Source organism: Micromys minutus, assembly GCF_963924665.1.
Source record: "Micromys minutus genome assembly, chromosome: 29".
NCBI lineage: Eukaryota > Metazoa > Chordata > Mammalia > Rodentia > Muridae > Micromys > Micromys minutus.
In genome coordinates, this window is record NC_137964.1 from 7,785,071 (window position 1) to 7,807,213 (window position 22,143).

The 22,143-nt window shown below is 41.3% G+C and overlaps 1 protein-coding gene across 3 annotated transcripts in view; it reads left to right on the plus strand.

Annotated features, from left to right (window-relative positions):
• The first annotated feature begins 2,394 nt into the window (after nucleotides 1-2,394).
• USPL1 (ubiquitin specific peptidase like 1) overlaps nucleotides 2,395-22,143 on the plus strand; it is a 31,210-nt gene continuing 11,461 nt past the window's right edge. For 2 of the 3 annotated variants that reach the window (XM_080941216.1, XM_080941218.1), the window contains exons 1-6: nucleotides 2,395-2,508; nucleotides 5,467-5,634; nucleotides 6,100-6,228; nucleotides 12,845-13,463; nucleotides 16,975-17,088; nucleotides 20,162-20,291. In XM_080941216.1, the coding sequence (XP_080797342.1) occupies nucleotides 5,533-5,634; nucleotides 6,100-6,228; nucleotides 12,845-13,463; nucleotides 16,975-17,088; nucleotides 20,162-20,291 (1,094 nt within the window). In that variant the 5' untranslated portion in view covers nucleotides 2,395-2,508; nucleotides 5,467-5,532. The remainder of the gene's footprint in view (nucleotides 2,509-5,466; nucleotides 5,635-6,099; nucleotides 6,229-12,844; nucleotides 13,464-16,974; nucleotides 17,089-20,161; nucleotides 20,292-22,143) is intronic. The other variant, XM_080941217.1, reaches the window with a different exon arrangement.

Sequence of the window (22,143 nt, forward strand, 5' to 3'; positions counted from 1 at the left end):
TCAAACCTATTCATGTTGTTTCAATAAAATACACAGGATAAAGCTCACTTATTTCATTGGTTTGTACCAGTTTTTACTACCGAAGAGCTTTTGGTTTGTCTAGCTTTCTGAAGATAAGATTCAGAGAAGGGATTACAGACTCTATACTCCTTGGGTGCACCCTGGTGTGTTGTGAGTGCACAGGCAGAGGACAGAGTTCAGTGCTAAGGATCTTCATTTCTCTCTGCCCCGTTTTTTGAGAGTCTTTAACTGAATCTGGGCTGACTGGCTAGTGTGCCCCCCCGAGATCCACATATCTGCGCCTTCCCAGCCTGGGATAATAGGTGCATACAGCTGGGCCAAGCCTTATTACTGCAGGCCAAGTAACTTACCGATGTCATTTCTGCAGTAAGTTTTTAATGATCCCAGAATACACCACAGCGGGGTTTGATTTTAAGACGTCTGTACAGACTCGTTTGTTATATAGCCCAAGCTGGCCTCTACTCAAGGTCCTCCTGAGTACTGGGATCACAGAGGTGTTCCACCACAGCTTAGAGGGAGCATTTATATCCCAGGTGCTAAAGATTTGTTTTCACTTAAGGAATACAACATAGAAAAGAACAAGAGCTCACAAAATGATTTACAGAGCACTGTATTCCTATTGCAGCTTAATTATTAACTAAATAAAAGCTTCCTTTTATTGAATGTGAATTTCTAAGTGAAAATAGGCAAACCTACTTTAATCTACTGAGGGTAACTATGCTCTCTTTGGGATAGGCACTCTGAATACAATGGAAGGAATATGCAGAAGTGTGTGGTATCTTCTCAGATGGCAATTATTTACCTTAAGTGAATAGGGAATTTTCTTTTTTTTCCCCCTCCACAGTCCATCTTCATTTTGTTTGTCACTATTATATTTTTATGGTCAAAAATTTGTTTTAATAGAATTTTCATTAAAGACAGCAATAATCAATTTTTATATTAATTCTAGTCATTTGTGAATGTTGCTTTACATCTCAAAAGTCTGGTTACATTTTAACTGAATTATTAGATCGTTCAATTTATGAGCTGACATTCAGCAAGTGTTTATTGGGAGAGGAAGTGTACTCCACTCTAAAAATGGAAATAGCATGTTGAATAAGAAAACAATCCTATTAATCTTGGCTACTGTTTCAGGAAGAAATACTTTCTCAAAACTTCATAATCCACACAAAAAGAAAGCTAGTTTGATCTTACAACACATATACCCGTACATTATGTAGTGTAAATGCAAAAATTAACTAAATTAAAAAAGCAAAACCTAACTTGTCTATTTTCGTCTTGAGAGAGAAAAAACTCTAACAATGTCTCTGTTGGACCGCTCTGCGATTTCCATTCCTAAGTGCCACAAACTGAAATTCTTTAATTGAATAATTTCTTCCTACAGCATACTTGATTCCCCCAACCACGCTACCAAAATTATCAGTATTCTGCCAGAACATAGTCGTTTAAGACCACTAATGAAACCCCACACAACCGCAATCCAAAATGCCAGTCATGATTCCTGTAAGGTCCAGAAAATTCCCAATTGTAGTCCCAGGCCATGGAAACAAGTCTTTCCAAAGGACTCCAATAGGATGTCCTCATGAACGCGATCAGTCACGACCTCCCTGACACATGACCTTTATACGAAGGCAGTTCTTAAAACTTAGCAACTGAGATCTCCCCTCTCACTGAAGTTAAAGGAGGCAGGGCTACTGAGATGCGCAGGTCGGCTGCTCGGTGCCACCCCGGGTCAAGTGCTTGTCTTTCGCTACTCCCCTTACCGTGAGCAGATCAGAGAGGGAAGAAAAGAAAAGTGGCCTCCAAGGATGGGTTTAGGGAGAAGGGAGGGGCAGCTCCGTGTGTAGTGACCATTTGTGAACACGTTCGGTGGCGCGCGGGCCGAAAGGACGAACCATGGGAGCTCAACGCGCCAGCAGCCATGATGGCCTGACAGTGAGGCCCATTACTGGGTCTGCGCGCCAGGCAGCCGACCAGCGACCACTCCTTCCTCAGCAGCGTAATCCCTCCGCTGAAGGCCGCGCACTAATTTTAATCACGCCCCGCCCCCTAGTCGCTGGCGTCACCTCCGTCACTCCAGCGCTTTCCAGCAGCTTCCAGAAACGTCCCCTCCCCCCAGTCTTCCCCACACACACTTTGCAGACTCTGTAGCTATGGGCCCCGCCCTGTCGCCGCAGTTCGCACTGCGCCTGCGCATGCAGGGCGGGCAAACCACGCCTCTGCGGAGCCTTGCCGGAAGTGCTCTGGTCTTCCCCTTCCCCCGCCCTTGCCCGCGTGCTTTTAAGCAGGGCGCTCTGCAGGAAAGTGTTTGTGGGGTAGCTCTTTGGCGGCGGACTCCCAAGCGGAAGTTGCTTTCCTTGCCGAGACGGCTGTGGGGGAGGAGCCGTCCGAGGGAACGTGGGTTGAACGTTACGGGTGGATGGTGTGGACCTCAAGCTGGAACAGGAGTTCGGACTCACTGTATACGAAAGAGTGTGCTTCGGGCCGGTAAGAGAGACAGTTATTTCCTCGGGAAGTAGAAATTGGAACGGCTGGAGTGTCCGGGGGTGGGTCGTCATGTTGAAACGATGGGGTAGGAACAAGGTTTGGGTGGGAAAGGTGGAGGATGGAGGTGTAGACTGAGTCCCTTTAGGCTCAAAGAGGTAAACGCTGAACAGAAACCAGAGTGTGTGCCCGCCCCACGAAGAGCGTGGATATATTTGGCTGGGTAACGGAACGCCGCGCCTCTTGAACTTCCTTGGTTGGCTTTTGAAGCTCACCTCGCTTGGCCCTGTCCGTTTCAAATTCGGGAAGCTGCATTGGGTACCAAACAGAACTGTGCTCTGAAAAGCCTACCTTGCCTGGGGTTTAAGTGTGTCTTTGACAGTTCCTATACAGAGCTAAGATGCAAAGCTCCTACTGGTACCAGGCTCTTCTTCGAAAACCTGTATTAAGTTTCTACACATGCAGTGAATTAAATTTAAATTCCTCTCCTGATTGGCTGTTAAATGGACCTACTTTGGGCTGATACCTCCCATTAGGGTCCCTGGAATGTTAGTGACGTTAATGGCGGGGTGGGGGAGTAGGTAAGAGGAAAGTGTTGGAGATGAACACTGAAAAAAGTTGGTTGTTCTCCTTAAAACACGTTTATGTCATAATCTTTAGGATGTATTGAGCTGTTTGGGTAGACTTTCCTATAATCAGATTGGATTAAATAGGTGATTTGAAGCGGAGATGTCATTGTGACTGTTGTGAATGGAGAAACAGGTTCGAAACATTTCCAAAGCACTGTCCACAGTTTAGATGATGCCTACTGTGCAAACATGAGAGAGATGAGAGTAGAGGACACAAACTTCTAGTCTGTATTTGGAAGCCCTAAGATACCAAAATTTAGGTACTTACTGTACAGGGAAGGAGCAGGTTACACTTAGAGAAAAGATAGTGAAGGTAATTTATTCCTAGACAAATTGAAATTTGAGAATCACCCCAAATTTCTTTCAAGCACTGAAAAGACCTGGAGTGTGTACTTCCAGTATTTTAAACATAAATATTCTTTGGGGAGGGGGAGTTTCTTAACATTGTTTGGTGTTTCCCTCCTTCTCTTTCCTTTCCTTCCTTCCATAGACAGGGTCTCACTGTATAGCTCTGCCTGGCTTGGAACTCACAGAAATCAGCAATAGATCTACTCAGAGACATCCATGCACTGGAATTAAAGGCATGCCCCATCCTGCTTGAATGTGCCTTGACTTCTTTATTGACCTAGTGGATGATAGGATCAGGAAAGCAGACCTGAAGAATTCACATTTGTACTCCCATATTGAGAAAGAACTATTTCAGACAGTTTTCAAGATCTTCAGGCAGTTAAAAAATTTTATCAACACCCTTTTCAGGAGCCTGCAGGTTTCTCTTCTGAGAATGAATGCAGAATGACAAAAGGAACACATTTATTTCCCTCAAAGCAAAGTAGACCTGATGGTAACTGTAACTTCAGTGTTAGCATTTTGGCAACTTGGCTTCATTTTCTTGTTAGAACAAATTCAGGTGCATAGCTTAGGCTTTTACCATTCGAGCACACTGACCTTCCTGTGTCCTGTAATTCTCTAGGTTATGAGTGGAACTGGCTAACAGTTGTGGTTTCTTCTTCAGCTTCTGGAAATTGAGATTCACTAATACTGACCTCTTTCTGTCTGTCTTCCTCCCCCACCCTCCAGGTAGACTTTGAGGTCACTTGTCATTTGTAGCTGAGGCTGGTCTTAAATTGTACCTGCTTCTTCCTACTAAGGGGGTACAGATATTTTTTCAAATTGCATGTATGTTTTTGGAATTATTTCTTCTCAAGAAAGGTGTTTTAGACTTTTCAGCTAGGAGAGAAAAGCATAACTAGTTTTTTTTTTTTTTTTGAGGCAGGATTTCTTTGTATACTAGTCTGGCTTCGAACCCATGGAGAACTATCTGCTTTTGTTCCCTAGTACCTGGGATTTAAAGGCATGGGCCACAGTCACCCAGTAAAAGTGAATCTATGAGCCAGAGATGGTTGTTCTAGAGTTATGGATTCATAGGTTTTGAAAAGATTTTTGCCTAAAGTTTCAACTCCTTAGCTAAATGATAATAATTTGCCTTTGCCTAAATATCTTTTAGGTCTGCTTTTGTTGTATTTTAAGTCCATATTTTTTTCCTTTTATTGAGCTGTGCCTCAGGTTTTTTGCTATCCTGTCTTGGGAGTGGGGTCTGTTTTGTAGAAATACACTCAAGTCATGCATATTAATGTATTTGTCTTACAGGAATACTTATACTTTTGCTCTGATTCAGATCACTTACAAAGAACATGATATTTTTGTGGGTGACTTTTTAAATGTAGTATTTTGCTGGTTGTGAGCCTTTAATACCAGAGTTTGGGAGGGAAAAATAGGTGGAGTTCAAGGTCAGACTCGGCTACATACATAGTAAGTTTCAGGCTAGCCAGGACTATTTAGTGAGACCCTGTCTTCAGACTAACAAAATGTATTTCCAAACAGTGGACAGTTTTGTGGTTGAAGCCAGAAGGAAGGTTGTATAAAATATGTGGTTCCTCTGTTCCTTTATTTCTTTGGTAGAATAGTGGGTCTGAAGGGTTGGGTACTTTCTCATTGTAACACTGGCATGGTTGTGTCATACTGCACATACAGAGACTGGAAAGCTTAGGTTCTCCAGCTTAGGTGACTGCCTTGCTCTGACCAGTAGCTACCTGTAGAGAAAGTTCTGTGTACCTTTCTGTGATAGGAAGCTGCATCCTGGGATCACTCGTCTCATTCATTTACACATATCTACATGCATGGAGGCATTCTGAAGACTACAGCTTAGAATATGCTTATCCAAGGACATGCAGCTCACAAACATACTTAATATCTCTTGTCTTATAAAATAGCAAACTCTCTTTTAGAGTAAATAGGATTTTTATTTAATTGTCTGTTGACTTTTTTTTTCCAGGGTTCATTGAAAAATCCTTAGTGATTTTGACATGTTCAAGTGACATAAATTAGCCAATGACTCGGAATGACGGATGATTCTCTGAAGATTGGAAATGGTTTGCCACTGGTTGGACCAGGGACTGATATAGGGGTATCTTCACTCCCCATGCTGGGGTACTTGGGAAAAGTTAGTGAACTTATTTTTTGCCTCAGTGCAAAACTGGTTATTTTCCTCCTATGTTTGAAATTTAAGTGAAATTTAAAATTTTATTTTATGAATGAAATCCTAAAAAATTCTGTCTTCCACGGAAATCTTACAGCAATGGCGAAAGATTATTATAATTTGTTTACCTCTCTGTTATTGATATGTGAAAGTAGAAATTAATACCTAGACTTTAGGGTTTGCTATTATATATTTTCCCTGGCAGTTGTTATTTCTTTTTTCTTATGAATGAAACTAAGTCAAATTTTAATATTTAAACTAAACATCTTGTTTGGATAATAGCTGTTTAAGATAGTACATTTCTTTTTTTTGTTTGCTGTGTTTAGTCTTGGCAGAATACTTACAGTGGAAAATTACACATTATTTTCTGATCACTCTTTTGCAACTTAATAGGAATGTCTCTATTAATTTACTTTATTTCTCTTTTAGAATTATGCTTCAGCTAAAGTTACAACAGATGGGCATTGCCCTGCTTGTAGAGCAAAAGGAAAGCTAAACGCCTTAAAAACTTACCGAATTAGCTTCCAGGAATCTATCTCTCTGTGTGAGGATCTTCAGGTAAGTACTAATATTATTTGGTATATAGGTACACCCTTTTTCCTCATTGTTTAAGTTTTAACGATTTTGTGTTTTGCAGACTATAGCCTTTGAATGCATAGACAATGTGCATTTCTAAATCTCTCTGCCAGATAATTTTAATTACTATTTTCCAAGTCCTGAGTTATTTCTCTTTGCTGTTAACCTTGTTAAGCTTTTAGCACACAGTAAGTTATTTCTTCTTCACCGTTCAGGGCATAGTCTCACCGTGTAGCCTGGCTGTCCCGGAACTCACTATATAGACCAGTGTCTATATATGTCTCCTGAGTGCTGGGATTAAAGTATACCTGGCTATATAGTAGTTATTAAACTTCATTTTTACCTGGAGAGGTATTTTGGTAATTGATTATATCAAAAACAGTGTACATAACTTATGTAATTAAAAGCTTTTAAGACAGCCAGGCATAGTGGTGCATGCACATAATTTCAGCCTTTGGAAGGCTGAGTGGACTTGCCACAATTTTGAAGCTAGCCTGGGCTATGTAATAGATCTTATCTCAAAAAAAGAGGTTTGTCATTTAGAATGAATTGTAGTTTATATCCACCAGTACAGCTCTTATGTGGAATGGATTTCATTTCATAATTAATATCTTTAGTGCCCACAATCTGCTAAGTAAAAGCAGCAATAAGACCTCTCACAAACATTCAGTTTACATTGTATAAATTGAAAAAGTTCTTCATCAGACTTTTAGCACTAAAAATAATCCTTTTTGTTTTTATTTTATTTTACAATAAGAAGTTTGTGGTGTTACAAATACACACAAAATAATTTGGCATTTAAGAAAGAAACACATCCCTGCAAAGACCCAAGACAACACTCTCAGGTCCATTTTTTATTTTTTTTCCCCTCCTCACATATAGAACTTCGAACATATTTCTTGTCAACATAAAACTGCCATCCCTAAAATGTTGTCAAATAAATAAAAAGTGAGGGCTGGAGAAGTGGCTCGGTGATTAATTCTCTTGCTGAGGACCCAGATTCTGTTCCCAGCACTCACGTGGTGGCTCACAACCATCTATAATCCTAGTTCCTGTGTTCAGGTCCATTACGTGGAGGCAAAATTCGGACATTAAATTAAATCTAAAAATAGAAGCAGTTTACCAATGTGCAGCCCATAGAATATGTATAGAGTATAACATTAAGCTTTAGTAATTTGGTCACTAATCCACATAACTCAGACAGGCCATCACTTCACATGCTTCACAGGTCCCTGTCTGACCCTAGGAGGCATTAAGCAGTGACTTTATAGAGGACACTGAACTCAGCAAAGCTACCCCAATGCTGTGTGCCACACTGCCTTTTCCAGGGGCGGCTCCTAATTATATAATGGCTTTGCTTTGATACTGGTTTTTGTGTTATTCAGGATTGAGGGTCCTGTGCATGAACAGTTTATGAATGGTTAATTCTCAAAATAGTTATATTGTAAAATAGATACTCCCTTTTTTAAAATAACAAAACAGAGCCATAGGTTCTAGAAATAGGGCTTTTCATAGATCTGCAAAGTTGTGATTGTGGGCTTCTAATTTCAGATATGCTATTCCAGATAAACTCAACATATTTTGGGATCTAACTTCCAGGTGCTGACTTAGTAGAGTTTGCCCAGAATTCTGTCATTTGTGTTTAGTTAGGAAAATACTAGACTAAATCACATGTTGGTGTGAGAGAGAGAGAAAGAGGGAGAAGGAGAGGGAGAGATGTACATACCTGTCTGTTGAAGTCAGAAGAGGGCATCAGATTCTATGGAACTGGAGGCAGTTCTGAGCTTCCACGTAGGTGCTAGGAGTCAAACCCGGGTCTTCTATAAGAGGCAGTGCTGGTCCAACCATTGAGCCATTGCTCTACCCCCAAGTTTGGAATTTTAAATAGAGTAGTGAGAGGAACACTTTATTAAGAAAGTGAAATTTGAACAAAGGGCCAAGAGGAAGAAGATGGAATCTTCTGATCATGGAAGAAAAAGGCACAACTAGGGCTCTGGGAGACTTGAAGCAGCTAGTTGGTTATTTGTGCTGCTATATTGAAAGCTTTTGAACTGTGCTTGAGTAGAGGCAGGGTGATAGCAGACAGAGAAGAACAATGATTGGAAAGCAGGAGGGAATAGTCTAACTGTCTAAGGCCTGGTGAGCTGAGGAATCTAGAGGGATCTGATGGAAGAGTGGCATATTTCTTGTCATTATGATCACTATGCCTCTGGATTGATAGACTGGGTAATGGGCAGGGCTCTGGCTATCTTGTTCTTCATTTTCTGACACAGTTAACAGCTGTGGGTCCTCAGTGATAGCACTGTCTGGTCATGCATCCTCTGACTTCCCAGGGGGTGGCTTAGGGTGGTGCCCCTAGGTAGCTTCATGATGCCCCAGAAAGACCCACTGGTTAGACATTTGACACTCATAATAAGTTCATCCACTGACCCACAGGAAAGGGGGGAAGGTTACAGACCAGGCACTGTGGGGACCAGAGTATTCCATTAATTTGAAGGTTGTTGTGACCAGATGGGGCAGAGGTGCCACACCACTTCCTTCCCTGCCCACATTGTGTCCTGCGTATCACTTTACCTGTGTTCTTCTGGTCTCTAGGATATACCAGTAAGCACATTTTTCTGACTTTTTTTTGAGATATCTTGATACACAGGGGTTTTAGGAAACAGTTTGTACACAGTCCATTAGGTACAAGTGCCTGGAGTTACTAGTTAGCTTTTCTAGAGGGACATTTGCTTACTTGGTATCCATTGCAGAAATGTGTGTCCCAGGGTATTTGAACCTCTGTCTAGTTAGGGTATGGCTCAGCCTTAGCATTCACCTTTAATCCCTCTAACTGGAATCCCTTAGTACTCACCTTTAATCCCAGACAGTGAAGGGAGAGTTCATTTGCTGAAGGAAGCAAGGAAACACCCAGGTTCGAAAGTAATGTCTAATAATGGCAGAAAAAGTGATGAATCAGAAAGATTTTACAAAATAGGATATGCTCAACTCTTCCTAGGAAAAGGAAGCTACTTAAGGGAGAGAGACATAGACTACAGGAGAGAACAGTACAATAAAGTTGAGAGGGAGAGAAGAACAGCCCAGAGATAGAATGAGCAAAAGAATGAGAAGGAGCCAGAAGATAGAAAAGGTTGCTAGAATTAGTTTGAGGCCAAGCAGAGCAATTCAGTGAGAAACTGAAAGAAGCCAGATTCAATCAGCTTGAAGAGGAGCTTGAGCCAGAACAGCTCGGTTGAGTCAGCCAACCAGAGTTCAGTAAAAACTGAGCTTTCTGAAAGAGTGAGTTTATTCAGCAGTAAGTCTCAGAAGCTGATAACATTCTAGGCCTAAATTAGATTGTATGGTGGCTAGACGCTTCCAGAACTAGGCCTAAGTTAACAGATGGAGGAGGTAGTAAGCCTCAGAGATAATTACTGCAGGAGAGTAAAAGTTACTTTTACACATGTGGTGTCCAGTTAAATTATGTGACAAGTAGTTGGTACAGGACTGAGTGCTTGTGTAGAGATAAACCCCTGAGCATCTGCCTACAGATGTTGCAAGTTTCTGAGAGCAGTACAGAAAGCAAATAAGCTGACCCCCTCCTCCCCCTTTGCCTAGTGGAAAGGCAGCTGCAGTATTCTAGAGAGAGTGGATAAAAGCTGAGGTGACAGGTTATGGATGGATCCCATTTACACAGTCTCTGCAGACAAGACACTCAAGTCCCTTTTAGAAAACAGCAGAGTGTTTTTGCATATGGCCCATCTGCATCCTCCTGAATCACTTTAAAACATTTCCAGATTATTTATAACACCTACCACAATGTAAATGGAATGTTGTGTTGTATTATCTAAGGATTTGACAAGGAAGTCTGTATGTGTTCAGTACAGACACAGCATAGGCCCAAATATGTAGCTGTGAATACTGAGGGCCAACAATTCTTTGAAGGTAAAACAAACAGGATTTGCTAAAGGTTTGGGAAACAGCTTGGGAGTGAGAGCAAGGGTGATTCCTACATGTTCCTCCTCATCAGTTGGACAAATTGAGTTGATGGTTAGTGAGCTGGAAAGATGTTGGGAAAAACAAGATTTGGGGGCAGACTAAGTCAGATAAACTTGAGACAGGTAGAGTAAGTGGTTGGAGCTTTACATCCAACAACTAACTGGTGGACATTTTGAGCTTGGAGATAAAGATGTGGTCATCATGAGTACAGCGTGTCTAACTGAAGCATATATGTGAGTGGTGAGTTAAAGTAGGATTGGGGTTGGAGACTTTAGGAAGACTCCAAGAATCAGAGTTTGATAGGAATAAAACCAAAAAGAAACATTATTCAGAAAGTCAAATGAAGAGAAGCTCAAGGAAAGTGAGGACTCACTCTGCCCAGCTGGGAAAAGGAGTTGTGATTAATGTGAATGGGAATTTGGGAACTGTGGCACAAGAAGGAAGAAGTTGGGTGGTTATTTTGTTTTTGTTTTTGTTTTTTAAGCTTGGCTGTTTATATGCTAATCCTACCAGTTAGGAACGGGGAAACTGGCAAAGGCTACTCCTAGAGCAGAGGGTAGGCTCTAATGCCCAAGCGAAGGATTGGATTGATCCAGGACTGTGGTTCTCAGCCTTCCTAATGCTGCAACTCTTAAATACAGTTCCTTGTGTTGTGGTGACCCCAACCATAAAGTTTATTTTCATTGCTCTTTCATAACTACTTTTTGCTATGGTTATGAGTCATAAATGTATGTGTTTTCTGATGATCTTAAGGACCCCTGTGAAAGTGTTGACAACCCAAAGCGGGTCATGGCCCACAGGTTGAGAATCACATTGAGAGCAACCAATGCATTTGAAGCACCCGTTAGCCTAATAGTGTGGGTATGGAAGCTTTTTAGACAAAGCATCTACCTGCCCTTGAACAAATACATTTATATTTAGCTAGATTTTCTAGCCAGGATCTTTAAATCCAACCCTCAGGGGGGGAGACTTTGGCTGTTAGACATGGATTTAACACTTTCTTAGTTCTATGTATCCCTTTTTAAGTGATAAGGAATGCTCTAGAACTCAACTCTATATACAGTTGTTTACTTATGTTTTGAGATAGGCTGTTTTTTGTTTTTGAGACAGGCCATATATAGTTCAAACTGATCTGAAGTTACAATCCCACTTCCGTCTCCAGATCCTGGATTGTAGGCATAGTCCACTACTCTGGACTATCACCTCTGGTTGTTACTTGTTTTCATTCCTAGGCACAGCTGGAGTCAGGAACTCTGAGGGCATGAGGGTTACTACTGACCTCACTGTACAGGAGGGGAATTCAGTGCATGCCACATACCTGTAGCTGTGAGGTAAATCACCTAGAACATGCTAGCTTCCTAGGTGTAATGGCTTGATTTAGTATTGTGGTTCTTTAGGTTGACCAGGCAAGCCTTCTGCTGTGTATAGAAGTATTTGCTAGACAGCTGAGCACTAGCCGTTAGTGCTCACTGCTGCTTAGGAGCTTGGTGCAGACAATCAGTTGGGAATCTTAGTTCTTCATGAGGCTGATATGACTCTATTTTGATAAATTACTGGAAGGTGTGGCTCTTTAGTTATCTGGAGGACACCAGTCTACCATACTGGTGTTGAAGACATGTTTTAAATGAGACATTTAGTGTGCAAGTCCTTGAACTTTTTTCAGATGCAGGATATAGGGACTGGAGCAGTGACTCAGCCTAAGAGCAAGTACTGTTCTTGCAGAGGACTTGAGTTCAATCCTAGTACCCACATTAGGTAGTTGCCAGTTGCCTGCCTGTGACTTTCGCCTCCTACCCGCTTCTGGCCTCTGGGTATCTGCATATACTACATTTACTCAGAGATACATACATGTAAGTAAGGCTAATTACAGTAGATCTTAGGACATAATATGACACATAGAAAGGACCTGGTAAAATTTTTATTTAAAAATACTTTCCCAGTTTTTAATGCCATACGTTGCATCTCTCTTCCAAATAGCACTTGTAGTCTTTCTTCACATAGTTGAATGTTTTTATTTGCTAGTTTGTTTATTGCTTTGTTTATTTTTGTTTTGTTTTTTAAAATGGTTTCTTGGTGTAGTCTTGGCTGTCCTAAACTTGCTCTATAGACCAGACTGGCCTCAAACTCAGAGATCTGCCTGCCTCTGCCTTCTGAGTGCTGGGGTTAAAGGTGTGCACCACCACTGCCTAACAATATGCTTTTTTGTCTATTAAAGCAAAGCTAGTGTTTTCCTTTAATTTAGTCTATTCTTAACTTAAAGCCTCTTCCCCAGTTTTTTGTTGAGACAGGGCTTTTTCTATCTTAGAGACCCATAACGTCTCAACTTTTCAAGTGCTGACATTAACAGCCTTTGCCACTATGCCGGACTTCCATGACTGGATGATAGGACTTAACTGGGGAAACTATTCTTTGGAGAGGGGCATACTTTCATTAGTTACCTCTGTTTCTTTCAAATTTAGGTTTATAGAGCTACTCTTATGTCATGAATGCTAAAATTTTTCATGACACAGGAATCTAAGGTAAAATTTGAACTGATTTGAATTACCAAGGTTGTTGGCTTTTTATTTATTTTTTTGTAACAAATTTATTTTTTTGTAACAATTTTATTTTTTCTTTCTAGTGCATTTATCCTTTGGGCTCCGAATTACTTACTAACTTAATTTCTCCTGATTCAGAAGATTGTCATACTCCAAATAAGCCTCAAAAAAGAAAAAGATTGGAAAGCAACAGTAAGAATTCATCTCTTCCAGTACATTCTAAAAAGACTAGAAGTGACATTGTCACTGATAGTGAACAGATTGTGAATGGTAAATACAATGAAGAAGTATGTGGTGACTTCTCAACAAGCTTCCCAGATAACTGTGGTCACCAGAATCCAATCAGGACAGCTGCTTCTGTGGAGCGGGATGAGACCGTGGAGCGGGATGAGACTTTGGAAGCTGATAATGTGGTCGTGGCTGCTACAGAAGATCCTGCTACAGTTACTGTCACATCTGAGCTGGAAATGCCATCTAAGAACAGATGTTTATCGCTTTGTCAACCTCTCTGTGTCCAGTGGAAAAACACTCAGGCACTCTGCTGGTTAGACTGTATCCTTTCGGCCCTGGTGCACTTGGAGGTATTGAGGAATACTGTGCTGGAGGTGTGCTCCAGAGAGGAGTGTGTATTTGGGAGGCTGTTTGAAACATACCATCAAGCAGATAAACTTCTAAACACCCATCACCTGCATGACGTCACAGGTGTGTGCTACTTACTCTTCTTAAGTTTGGTCTCACAGCCTATGGAAAAAAACCATGGGTAGTAACCTAAGCAGGGAACCTAGAGATAGTGCCAGTTACAGCTCATGACTGTCCCCAAAGCTGTGATAGTCCTCACCTATAGATAGGATTCTGTAATCCCTCAAAGTTAGATCTGAAGTCTGTAAAAGTGAAACAACTAGAATGAACTTGTAATATTTAATCTCAGTAGGGTTTCTACTCCGCCTGAGTTCAGTTCCTGGATAAAAGAGACACACAACTTTTTATTTATAATAAGCCTTTAAAGCGTTAGTGCTGGGCAGGTATCTGCCCTTTGTGCTATTGGAATCCATCGATAGCCCTGAGTTATAACTTGCCATGTTCTATCTGGGCCACTCTTACTCCAATTAGCCAGCCCTCATGGCCATGTTTTCATGACTCACCTACCACATGGTGTCTTCTCTTTCCCCCTTCTTTTTTTCTCTGTTATGGTCCTCCCTAGACCCAAGCCTGTGAACTAAAAGCCCCGCCTACCTCTCTTCTGCCCAGCTGTCGGCTGTTGGCATCAACTATTGGTTATTCAACCAAACGTTTTAAGTTAAGGAGCAAGGTTGCAGCATCACTTGGTGTATGTGAAGATTCTCTCATCCCTGAGGCAACCAGGGCCAGTATTTAGCATATAATTATATAGCAACAGACCAAACCTCAACAGAAGTAAATAAGTCACCTGTCATCCCCAACACCCTGCCCATGATGACTAGGGATATGCAAGACTTGGGCAGCCTTGATTTTGGTATCTGTTTCTATATATGTACATACACATGTATAAGTGCTCTATATATTTATATAAATGGTCTGTTTTGCCTTGATTTTGAGACAGTGTCTTTCTATGTTGCTTAAGCCACCTTAGAAATTGTATTCCTTTTGCCTTAGCCTCTTGGCATGCTGTTTAATTCTTCCAAAATAGGATACCCAGGAATCTTAATTTCCAACCCAAGAAGAATGAAAACATTCTCAGGCCAGTGAGATGGCTTTGTGGGTACAAGGGCTTGCCACCAAGTTTGATGATCAGGTGTCAGTTCCCGAGAACCCATACAGTAGAAGAAGAAAGTCTCTGATGAAAGCATGGAGTCCACATCTAGCACATGTGAATGAATGAATGAATGAATGAACGAACGAACAAATGAATGAGTAGTAGAAACACATCAGTGCAATGTTCTCTCAGTGTCTGTGGAAGCTTATCTCTAGGATGCCCTGCAGATACCAGGGTCCTCTGAGAGGAATAGCATAATACTTGGATAATACCAGTGCACATTTATCGTATTCTTGATATTTTAACAAACTGAGGGTTGATCTACTTAGGCCTGTTGCCCATGTTAAAATCACACACAACTTTATTCTACTCTGTGAAGCTGAGATCAGTCTCAGGACTTTGCATATATGCAAAGCCAGAGCTCTACCCTAAGCCCTTCCCATGAATTTTTTAATCGTCTCTAGGATACTTATTCCTAATGCAATGTAAATGTTATGCAAATACTGATGATAGTGTGTAGATTATACTGATAAGGAGGCTGGCTTGTTTAGTTCAAGTGCTGTTTCTCTTGTATTTACAGTCTTGTTGGTTGGGAATGGGATGTTGGAACCTGCTGGTGTGGAGCCAGTTGTGTGTTTACTCACCTGCAAGTGGGCAGTGTCAGTAGTATTCCAGCAGTGTAGATGACACCTTCCCAATCCATGTAGTCTCAGGGATACTTTCACACTGAAAGTTGCTGTGCATAAAACGGGTCTTCAGACTTTCCTTGTGTCTCTCAGAATTGGAAGAGTGATCTGTTGTTTATGTGTACATATTTTTTTCATTTCCTTCCCCTTTCTGTGGAATTCCTGTTCTATTGATTATCATGTTCTTATTTGGGTGCATTCTCTAATATTCTTCTTGCTCTTTGATGTCTGATACATACTGCTGGCTCTTCTCTGATTACAGTTTGTATTTTTACTTTAGGAATATTTTATTACATTTATTTAATTTGTTAGTTATTTTGTATACGTATGTGTGTAAGTCACAGGTTAACTTGCAGCTGTTCTCTTGCAGGAGTCTGTTCTCTCCACCGTGTGGGACCCTAGGGTAAAATTCAGACCATAAGTCTGATTGCAAGTGCCTTTACTCTCTGAGCCATTGTGCTGACCCTTTTTTATTTACAAGAAAGTATTTTTTTAGAATATAGTAATGTGGCTTTTTAAGGATATTTTTCCTTTTCTTTATTTAGAAAGCCCTTCACTATGTTCTTTGAAAAGTCATAGTTTACTTTCTAGCATTGAAATCCTTTTTATACATTTTTAAAATGACATTTGTGTTCATGTATGCATGTGAAGGCAGGAGAGTAACTTAATAGGAGGTCTCCCCTTTCCTCTGTGATCCTAGGAACTGAGATGAGGGCTCTCAGCCTGTAAGGCTTGGCCTGCTTGCTGGGCCCTGGTACTGAAATTGATAATTGTGTGCGGCATGAGATCACGTCCATATTCTCTTTGTCTTCAGACACTTTCAGTTGCCACTTTGTCTGCGGTCAGCATTGTTGTCCATGCTCCTTTTCAGGTTTTTTTGTGATCACTTGGTCTTTCCCTGCACTCACAATTAGATTATGGCCCATGAAGTATTGTATCTGTCAAGCCAAAGTGCCTCACCTTTTTTGAAAATTTTCCAAAGTCTCAGCTGTGTGTTTTTACCTGATTTTGTTTGCACTTAGGTTTGTTTGGTTTTGTTTTGACTTAGAATTGTTGCAAGCTTTTTTTTGCTGAGCATTGTTAACGTACTAAATGGTGTAATGGGGGATTGGGGGAGGCCATTTGTGTAGCTGCCCTGCATTGCTTCCCTGTTGTGTTTGCCACTGTGGGTTTATATCATGACCGTAGCCGTGTGGCTTTTGAATGCCTTACAGATTAGTACCTACGATGGTATTGAATGTGCATATTAAGGTCTTTTGCTGAGTAGCTTTTTTCAACAGAATTATTAAAATAGCGTCTTAGGGCTGGAGAGCTGCACAGAGTATGGAGCACTGGCTGCTCCTGCAGGATTCAGTTTCCAATACACGTGGTGGCTCTCCTCCGCCTGTCATTCCCATGTTATTACCGTAACTCCCAGGGTTCTGACACCCTCCCTCTCTGGTCTCCATTTACCTGCACACATGTGATGGACATATATGCAGTGAAGAACACACATACAGATAAATCTTGAAGAATTAAATAAATAGGCTGCTCTTTTTATTACATGAAAGAGTATTGTAACGTATATATTACTTCATCTGTTGTTTTTATTCTAAATCGAGATTTCATCCAGGTAGTAAGTAAGGGCAAATGGTACTCTGCCAGTGATTAGTGTCAACAGAATATATGGCATATCACTGAATAAGATATGTATTTTGTTTTTTGTCTCAGCAGAATGTACTGATAAACTTTCATACAGTCTTAGTATTTTTCTGGAAAGATGTATTGATAAAAAATGATGTTGGTTTTTTTTTAGGTGAAGATTGTAAAAAATTGATGCCAGAAATATGTACAGAGATAGATACCTGTTTGAATAAAATTAGAGATGAAATTTTTGCTAAACTTCAGCCTAAGCTTAGATGCACATTAGGTAAGTAGTTGTGCAGATTGACTGTACTGCAGAGATGCATTGTTTTAGTGATTGGGATCTGACCTTTGACTGGGGTTGGGAGAGGTGGGGGGTGGGAGGTGGGGGTGGTGTGGAGGGGTGGGGGACTCTGGGTGGTTTTCTTAGGAATCTATCACTGGTTAAGTCATTGTTAGCCACACCTGTTCCGTATAAGTGTGTGTGCCAGTGTTCACTTGAGTTCTCAAAGCCTAGTGAACATTTTGAACTTTGAAAGCAAATCTACTGCACAACATAAGACTAAATTGTGGTGCGGTTTTAGCTCAGGGTATGTTAGGATCTCATGTGTATGTTAACCAGAATTGTTAGGACCCAAGCCTGGTCCTAGGATCCCTGATAGGTTGGCTTAGCCACCATGCTCAGTAAGCCATTTAGACAGGAAATAGTGAGCAGCTAGGAAGAGACATTTGTTCAATATTGCCCACATTCAGAAGAGGAATAAGTAAGGTAGTGCAGTTACCCTAAGGCCAAGTCCACCTTCAGGGTCCTATCATGAGTTTTAGATTTTATTAGAGGGCAGAACCACCTCCCTTTGATCCAACCTTGTTTGGAGTTGAGTTTCTCCTGCAGGGTGAGCTAGCAAGTTGTCATATGATGTGAAATCTCTCCCTGAGACACCACAAGCTTCTGTCTGTCGGGCATCAGAGCTTCTTCAGCCTTTCCCTTCCCTAGCACAAGGTTCCTGAAGGATTTCAGTTCCCTGGAAACCATGGATTCAATGTTCTGATAGCAGGAAAAGAGGGTATATGTGCCTTTATTCTACCATCTAGGGTCTTTTTGTCCTTATAAAGGAGCACAGGGATGGATTTCCACTGAATTGAATTTGGCTTATGGGTGTGGGTTGATGTCAAGGTGATAGATACATGATTGGACAGTAGAAAGGTGCGGGGGGGGGGGGGGGATTCTAGGAAATCGGAACTGGAGGAGTAGGCGGGAGATTCGGGAGGAGGGATGGAAGCAGACACAGCTGTTTCTCTCTGCGCATCTCTGTGAATAAGATTGTTATACGTGTTTTTAAGGAATGGAATTGTACAAGATCATTTAACTTATCTAGGTGGGCAAATTATACCAATTGGATCAGAGTATTTTGGTGTGTTCTTTGATATGACGACTTAATTGAGTTCAAAGGGTGTAGCGGCCACAAAGCCCACATGGGTCAAAAGAACCCAGTGTCTGTGAGTACTTAGAGGCTGCAAGGAGCCACTAAGTTAGAGATACCCTGCAGGGCTGTGTGGCCCCATGGGAGGTAGCCCTAGCACAGGTTAAAAGGTTGATAACATTTTAACCATTACTGTAACAGGTGGCACCCATTGTGGGGCACAAACCCTCGGCCCTGAGATTAAGTCTCTTGCTCTACCAACTGAGCAGAACATAGTGAGGCAGGAACCAGAGTCTCTGTCCAGGCCTCTCCAAGGTTTATAATGCCAGGAAAAGGAAAACTAGTATTTTGTACCTTGGTTTGGTTTTGTTTATTGAGCTGAAATCCTACTGATTGCTCAGGCTTTTCTCTGAACTCAACAGTCTTTTTACCTGGCCCTGAAGTAGCTGGACTTAAAAGTGTGCTGCATAAACCCAGAGGACAGAGGTTGATATTTTTCCACATCTTAAAATTTGTATTAGAAGCCAGGTATGGTATCACATGTTTTTAATCCCAGCACTTGGGAGACAGATGCAGGTGGATCTCTGGAAGTTCGAGGCCAACCTGGTCTACAGAGTGAGTTCAGGATAGTCACTGGCAATAAAGTGAGACCTTGCCTCAAAATAAAATTTATATGTATGTGGTCTGAAGATTTTATGCTGTTACTGAATTATAAATTGTTTGTCTTCTTAGTTACTATTTTGTTACAGTAGAATTGGAACTTAAAGACTGGTAACTTAATCACAAATGTGTACTAAATGTCTACAACTCTTGCCCTTGTTATTTTTGGAGACTGATTTTTATCTTTCTTTGTAAGAAAGACATTGTTCTGACTTATAATAAAAATAGCAGTGGCTGGATGTTGTGGTGCACATCTTTAATCCTAGAATTTGGGAAGCAGAGGCAAGTGGATCTCTGATTTCAAGGCCAGCCTGGTTTCCATAGTGAGTTCTAGGGCAAGTAGGGCTACCTAGTGAGACTGTGTCTCTCCACCTCTCCAAATAAAAATATACATGTGGGAGTATATCACAAGCAATTATTAAAATGTCCTTTGTAATTGCAGGTATTTACAGCTAGTGTAATGAATCCTGCTATCTATTTCCTGGCCCTGCCATCACAACAGTTGCTGGCCATGTTCTGGCAAATGTAGTTCCAGGATAGGGAAGACTAGTACCCTGAGAATGAGGTCTAGGGAGGAAGTAGAACACACTCTGTCTCCCGGGCCTTGTAAGCTCCCCTGAGGATGAGAAGGACAGGAACCAACTGGAGTGGGACTATCAAGATGTGCTTGCCTATTAAACCGCCATCTTGAAAGGTATCACTCATGGTTCCATCTTTGTTTGAAGGACAGCAAAATGTATACCTTCTCTAGTTTTAAAGTGGCAGAAGTTTAATTAGTCAAGAATTGGACTAACAGTTGGGGAGGTTCAGAATAAATTCTTTACCCTTGTATATTCAACCTGTTCTACTGTAGAGTAGGTGGGTCCAAATAGAAGTGGTGTTTTAATGCTTATGACCAATTCTGGCATGATTCTCTAATATTCCACTAACTTTTTGTTCGTGTTTGTAGCAAGCCATTTCCATGATTTTTGTTGTACTTTAGCAGTGTTACAGTTCTGAAGACTTTCTCCTGAGGAGGAGGACAGTATGTGTCTCACACATGGCATTCTTGCCTTATGTTTTCAGAACGTGTCAAATAAGAGACTAGCATGGGGACGAGGTTTGTGCTGCTGTGTTTGCAGATGCAGTTAACCTTCCTCCAGGCTCACCCTGACTTGCTCTGCCAGGCTGTGTTTCCATACAGGAAATGTATGGAAGGAGACTGCGGACCATATGGCTTCCTTTTGTTCTTGCAGGTTCTGACTGCTAATCTTTACTTTGCTCTTTTCTCTTTTGCAGGTGACATGGAAAGTCCTGTGTTTGCACTCCCTGTACTGTTAAAGCTTGAACCCCATGTTGAAAACCTCTTTACATATTCTTTTTCTTGGAATTTTGAATGTTCCCATTGTGGACACCAGTACCAAAACAGGTCAGTTTTGCTTGTTAATGGATTCTTTGTGTTATAATTGTTTTCAACAGTGTATTTTAAATAACAGATTTGGACATACAGTATACTGTGTCTTAACACCTCCACCCTTGCTTACACCCCCGCCCCCATCCCTCTTGGAGACGAGGTTGCAATGTAGCTCAGGCAGAACTTGCTGTGTAGCCCAGGTTGGTCAAGACTTTAGGTTTTCTGCCTCAGGATCCAGAATGTTAGAGGTATAAGCATCATGTATTATCATTTTTGGACCCCAACACATATTTTATTTTTCCTAAGAGTAGCAGAATAGCTGGAACTGACCTCAGATTTGCCATCTTCTTGCCTCAGCCTTCTGAGTTCTGAAAATGGAGGTATGGATCACAGTGACGCCTGCATCTTAAATTTCTCACCAGTGAGGGTAAAGGAACAGTTTGCAACAGAAGAGGCTAGAGTCACTTGTTGCTTTAAATTAGCTAAAAAAGAAAACAAAGAAAATGTATGGCTTGAAGAATGGCTAAAAGGAGTTAAATCTATCTGTCTGTCTGTCTGTCTATCTATCTGTCTGTCTGTCTGTCTGTCTATCTATCTATCTGGAAGTAAGGAACGAGTGAGAATAGCACCCTTCACTCTGTTCTTTGCTGGGTGTCTGCTCTGAATTTCTTAGCATTGTTTTATTTGCCCTGTTAGAGATGAGGTTTTTGTTTCTTTGCTTTATGGAGCTGCTTTTAGTGTTTGATGGCATTTAGCAGTCTTACCTCTGCTTCCAGGTTCAGGAGAACTGTCAGAGGATGGGTACTTTTCTGACATGCCCTCTGCCGAGGCTGACCAGGGAAGCTGCTGCTGGCTTTAAAAGATGGTCATTGCTCAGAATGTTACAGCAGGAATTAGTTTTCCCACTGCAGCTCACCTGTCAGCAAGCCTCAACAGTTAGCAAGAAAAATGATAAGCATTGTACATCAGCTCAGTGGGATCTGGACAGTAGGGAGCAATCAAAGCTGCTCTGAACTGCTGGGAAACAGTGCGAATTCACACTAGGATTCGAAATACTTGTCTAGGCCAGTGAGGATTCCACTCCCAGATTTCCATTGATTTGTACAAGGAGTCAGGTTTTCTGTTCATAGTAATGAGTCAGGAAGAGATTCAGGAGACCTCTTGTCTCTGTGGCTCCTTTGCTCTCTGTGCTAAACTTCCTAATCACTATGTGTGTTTTTAATAATATAAACAGGGCTGCTGATTAGAATCAGCTTAATTACAGCTTTTCTAGAATTCACAGGCTAGTGGTTTGACAGCTTTTTATTGAATATGTTGTGTGTGCCAGGAGTCACCTAGCCACTGGGAGTGATTTTTGTGGTTGCAATTCAGATGAGTAGCTGCTTAGCAAAGTAGTATGAAGTTACTAGTGAGGCCAGTGACTTAGCGCTCTGATCTTTGGGCAGCTCTGTATAAGAAGGTAAGTGGGCTCCAGCAGTGTTTGCACAGAGATCAGTGAGAGCTCCAGCAAGAGCTGGCAGCCACTGTGATTAGCATCTTGTCTTTATTTCTTTAAAACCTGAAACTTCTTTAAACTTTCTTTAATCTTTCATTCTAAAAGTAAAAGCAAATGCAAAGTCAAAGCTAAGACACGATGGCCTTTAATCGGTGTGCATTAGGGTCACAACTTCTGGCTTCTTGCTCCTCTTCCAGAAGCTATTCAACTAGTCCTTTCATTTTAGTGCCTCTAGTTTTTGTGCCAGTATAAGGACTTTTATTAGGTTCAGTAGTTATTTTTTGGAGAGGATAAAAAAGCCTGGCCTATGGAAGCTGGTGATCCTGACTCAGACCTGGTTTGTCTGCCACTTGCCTGCACAGAGGTCAGAGC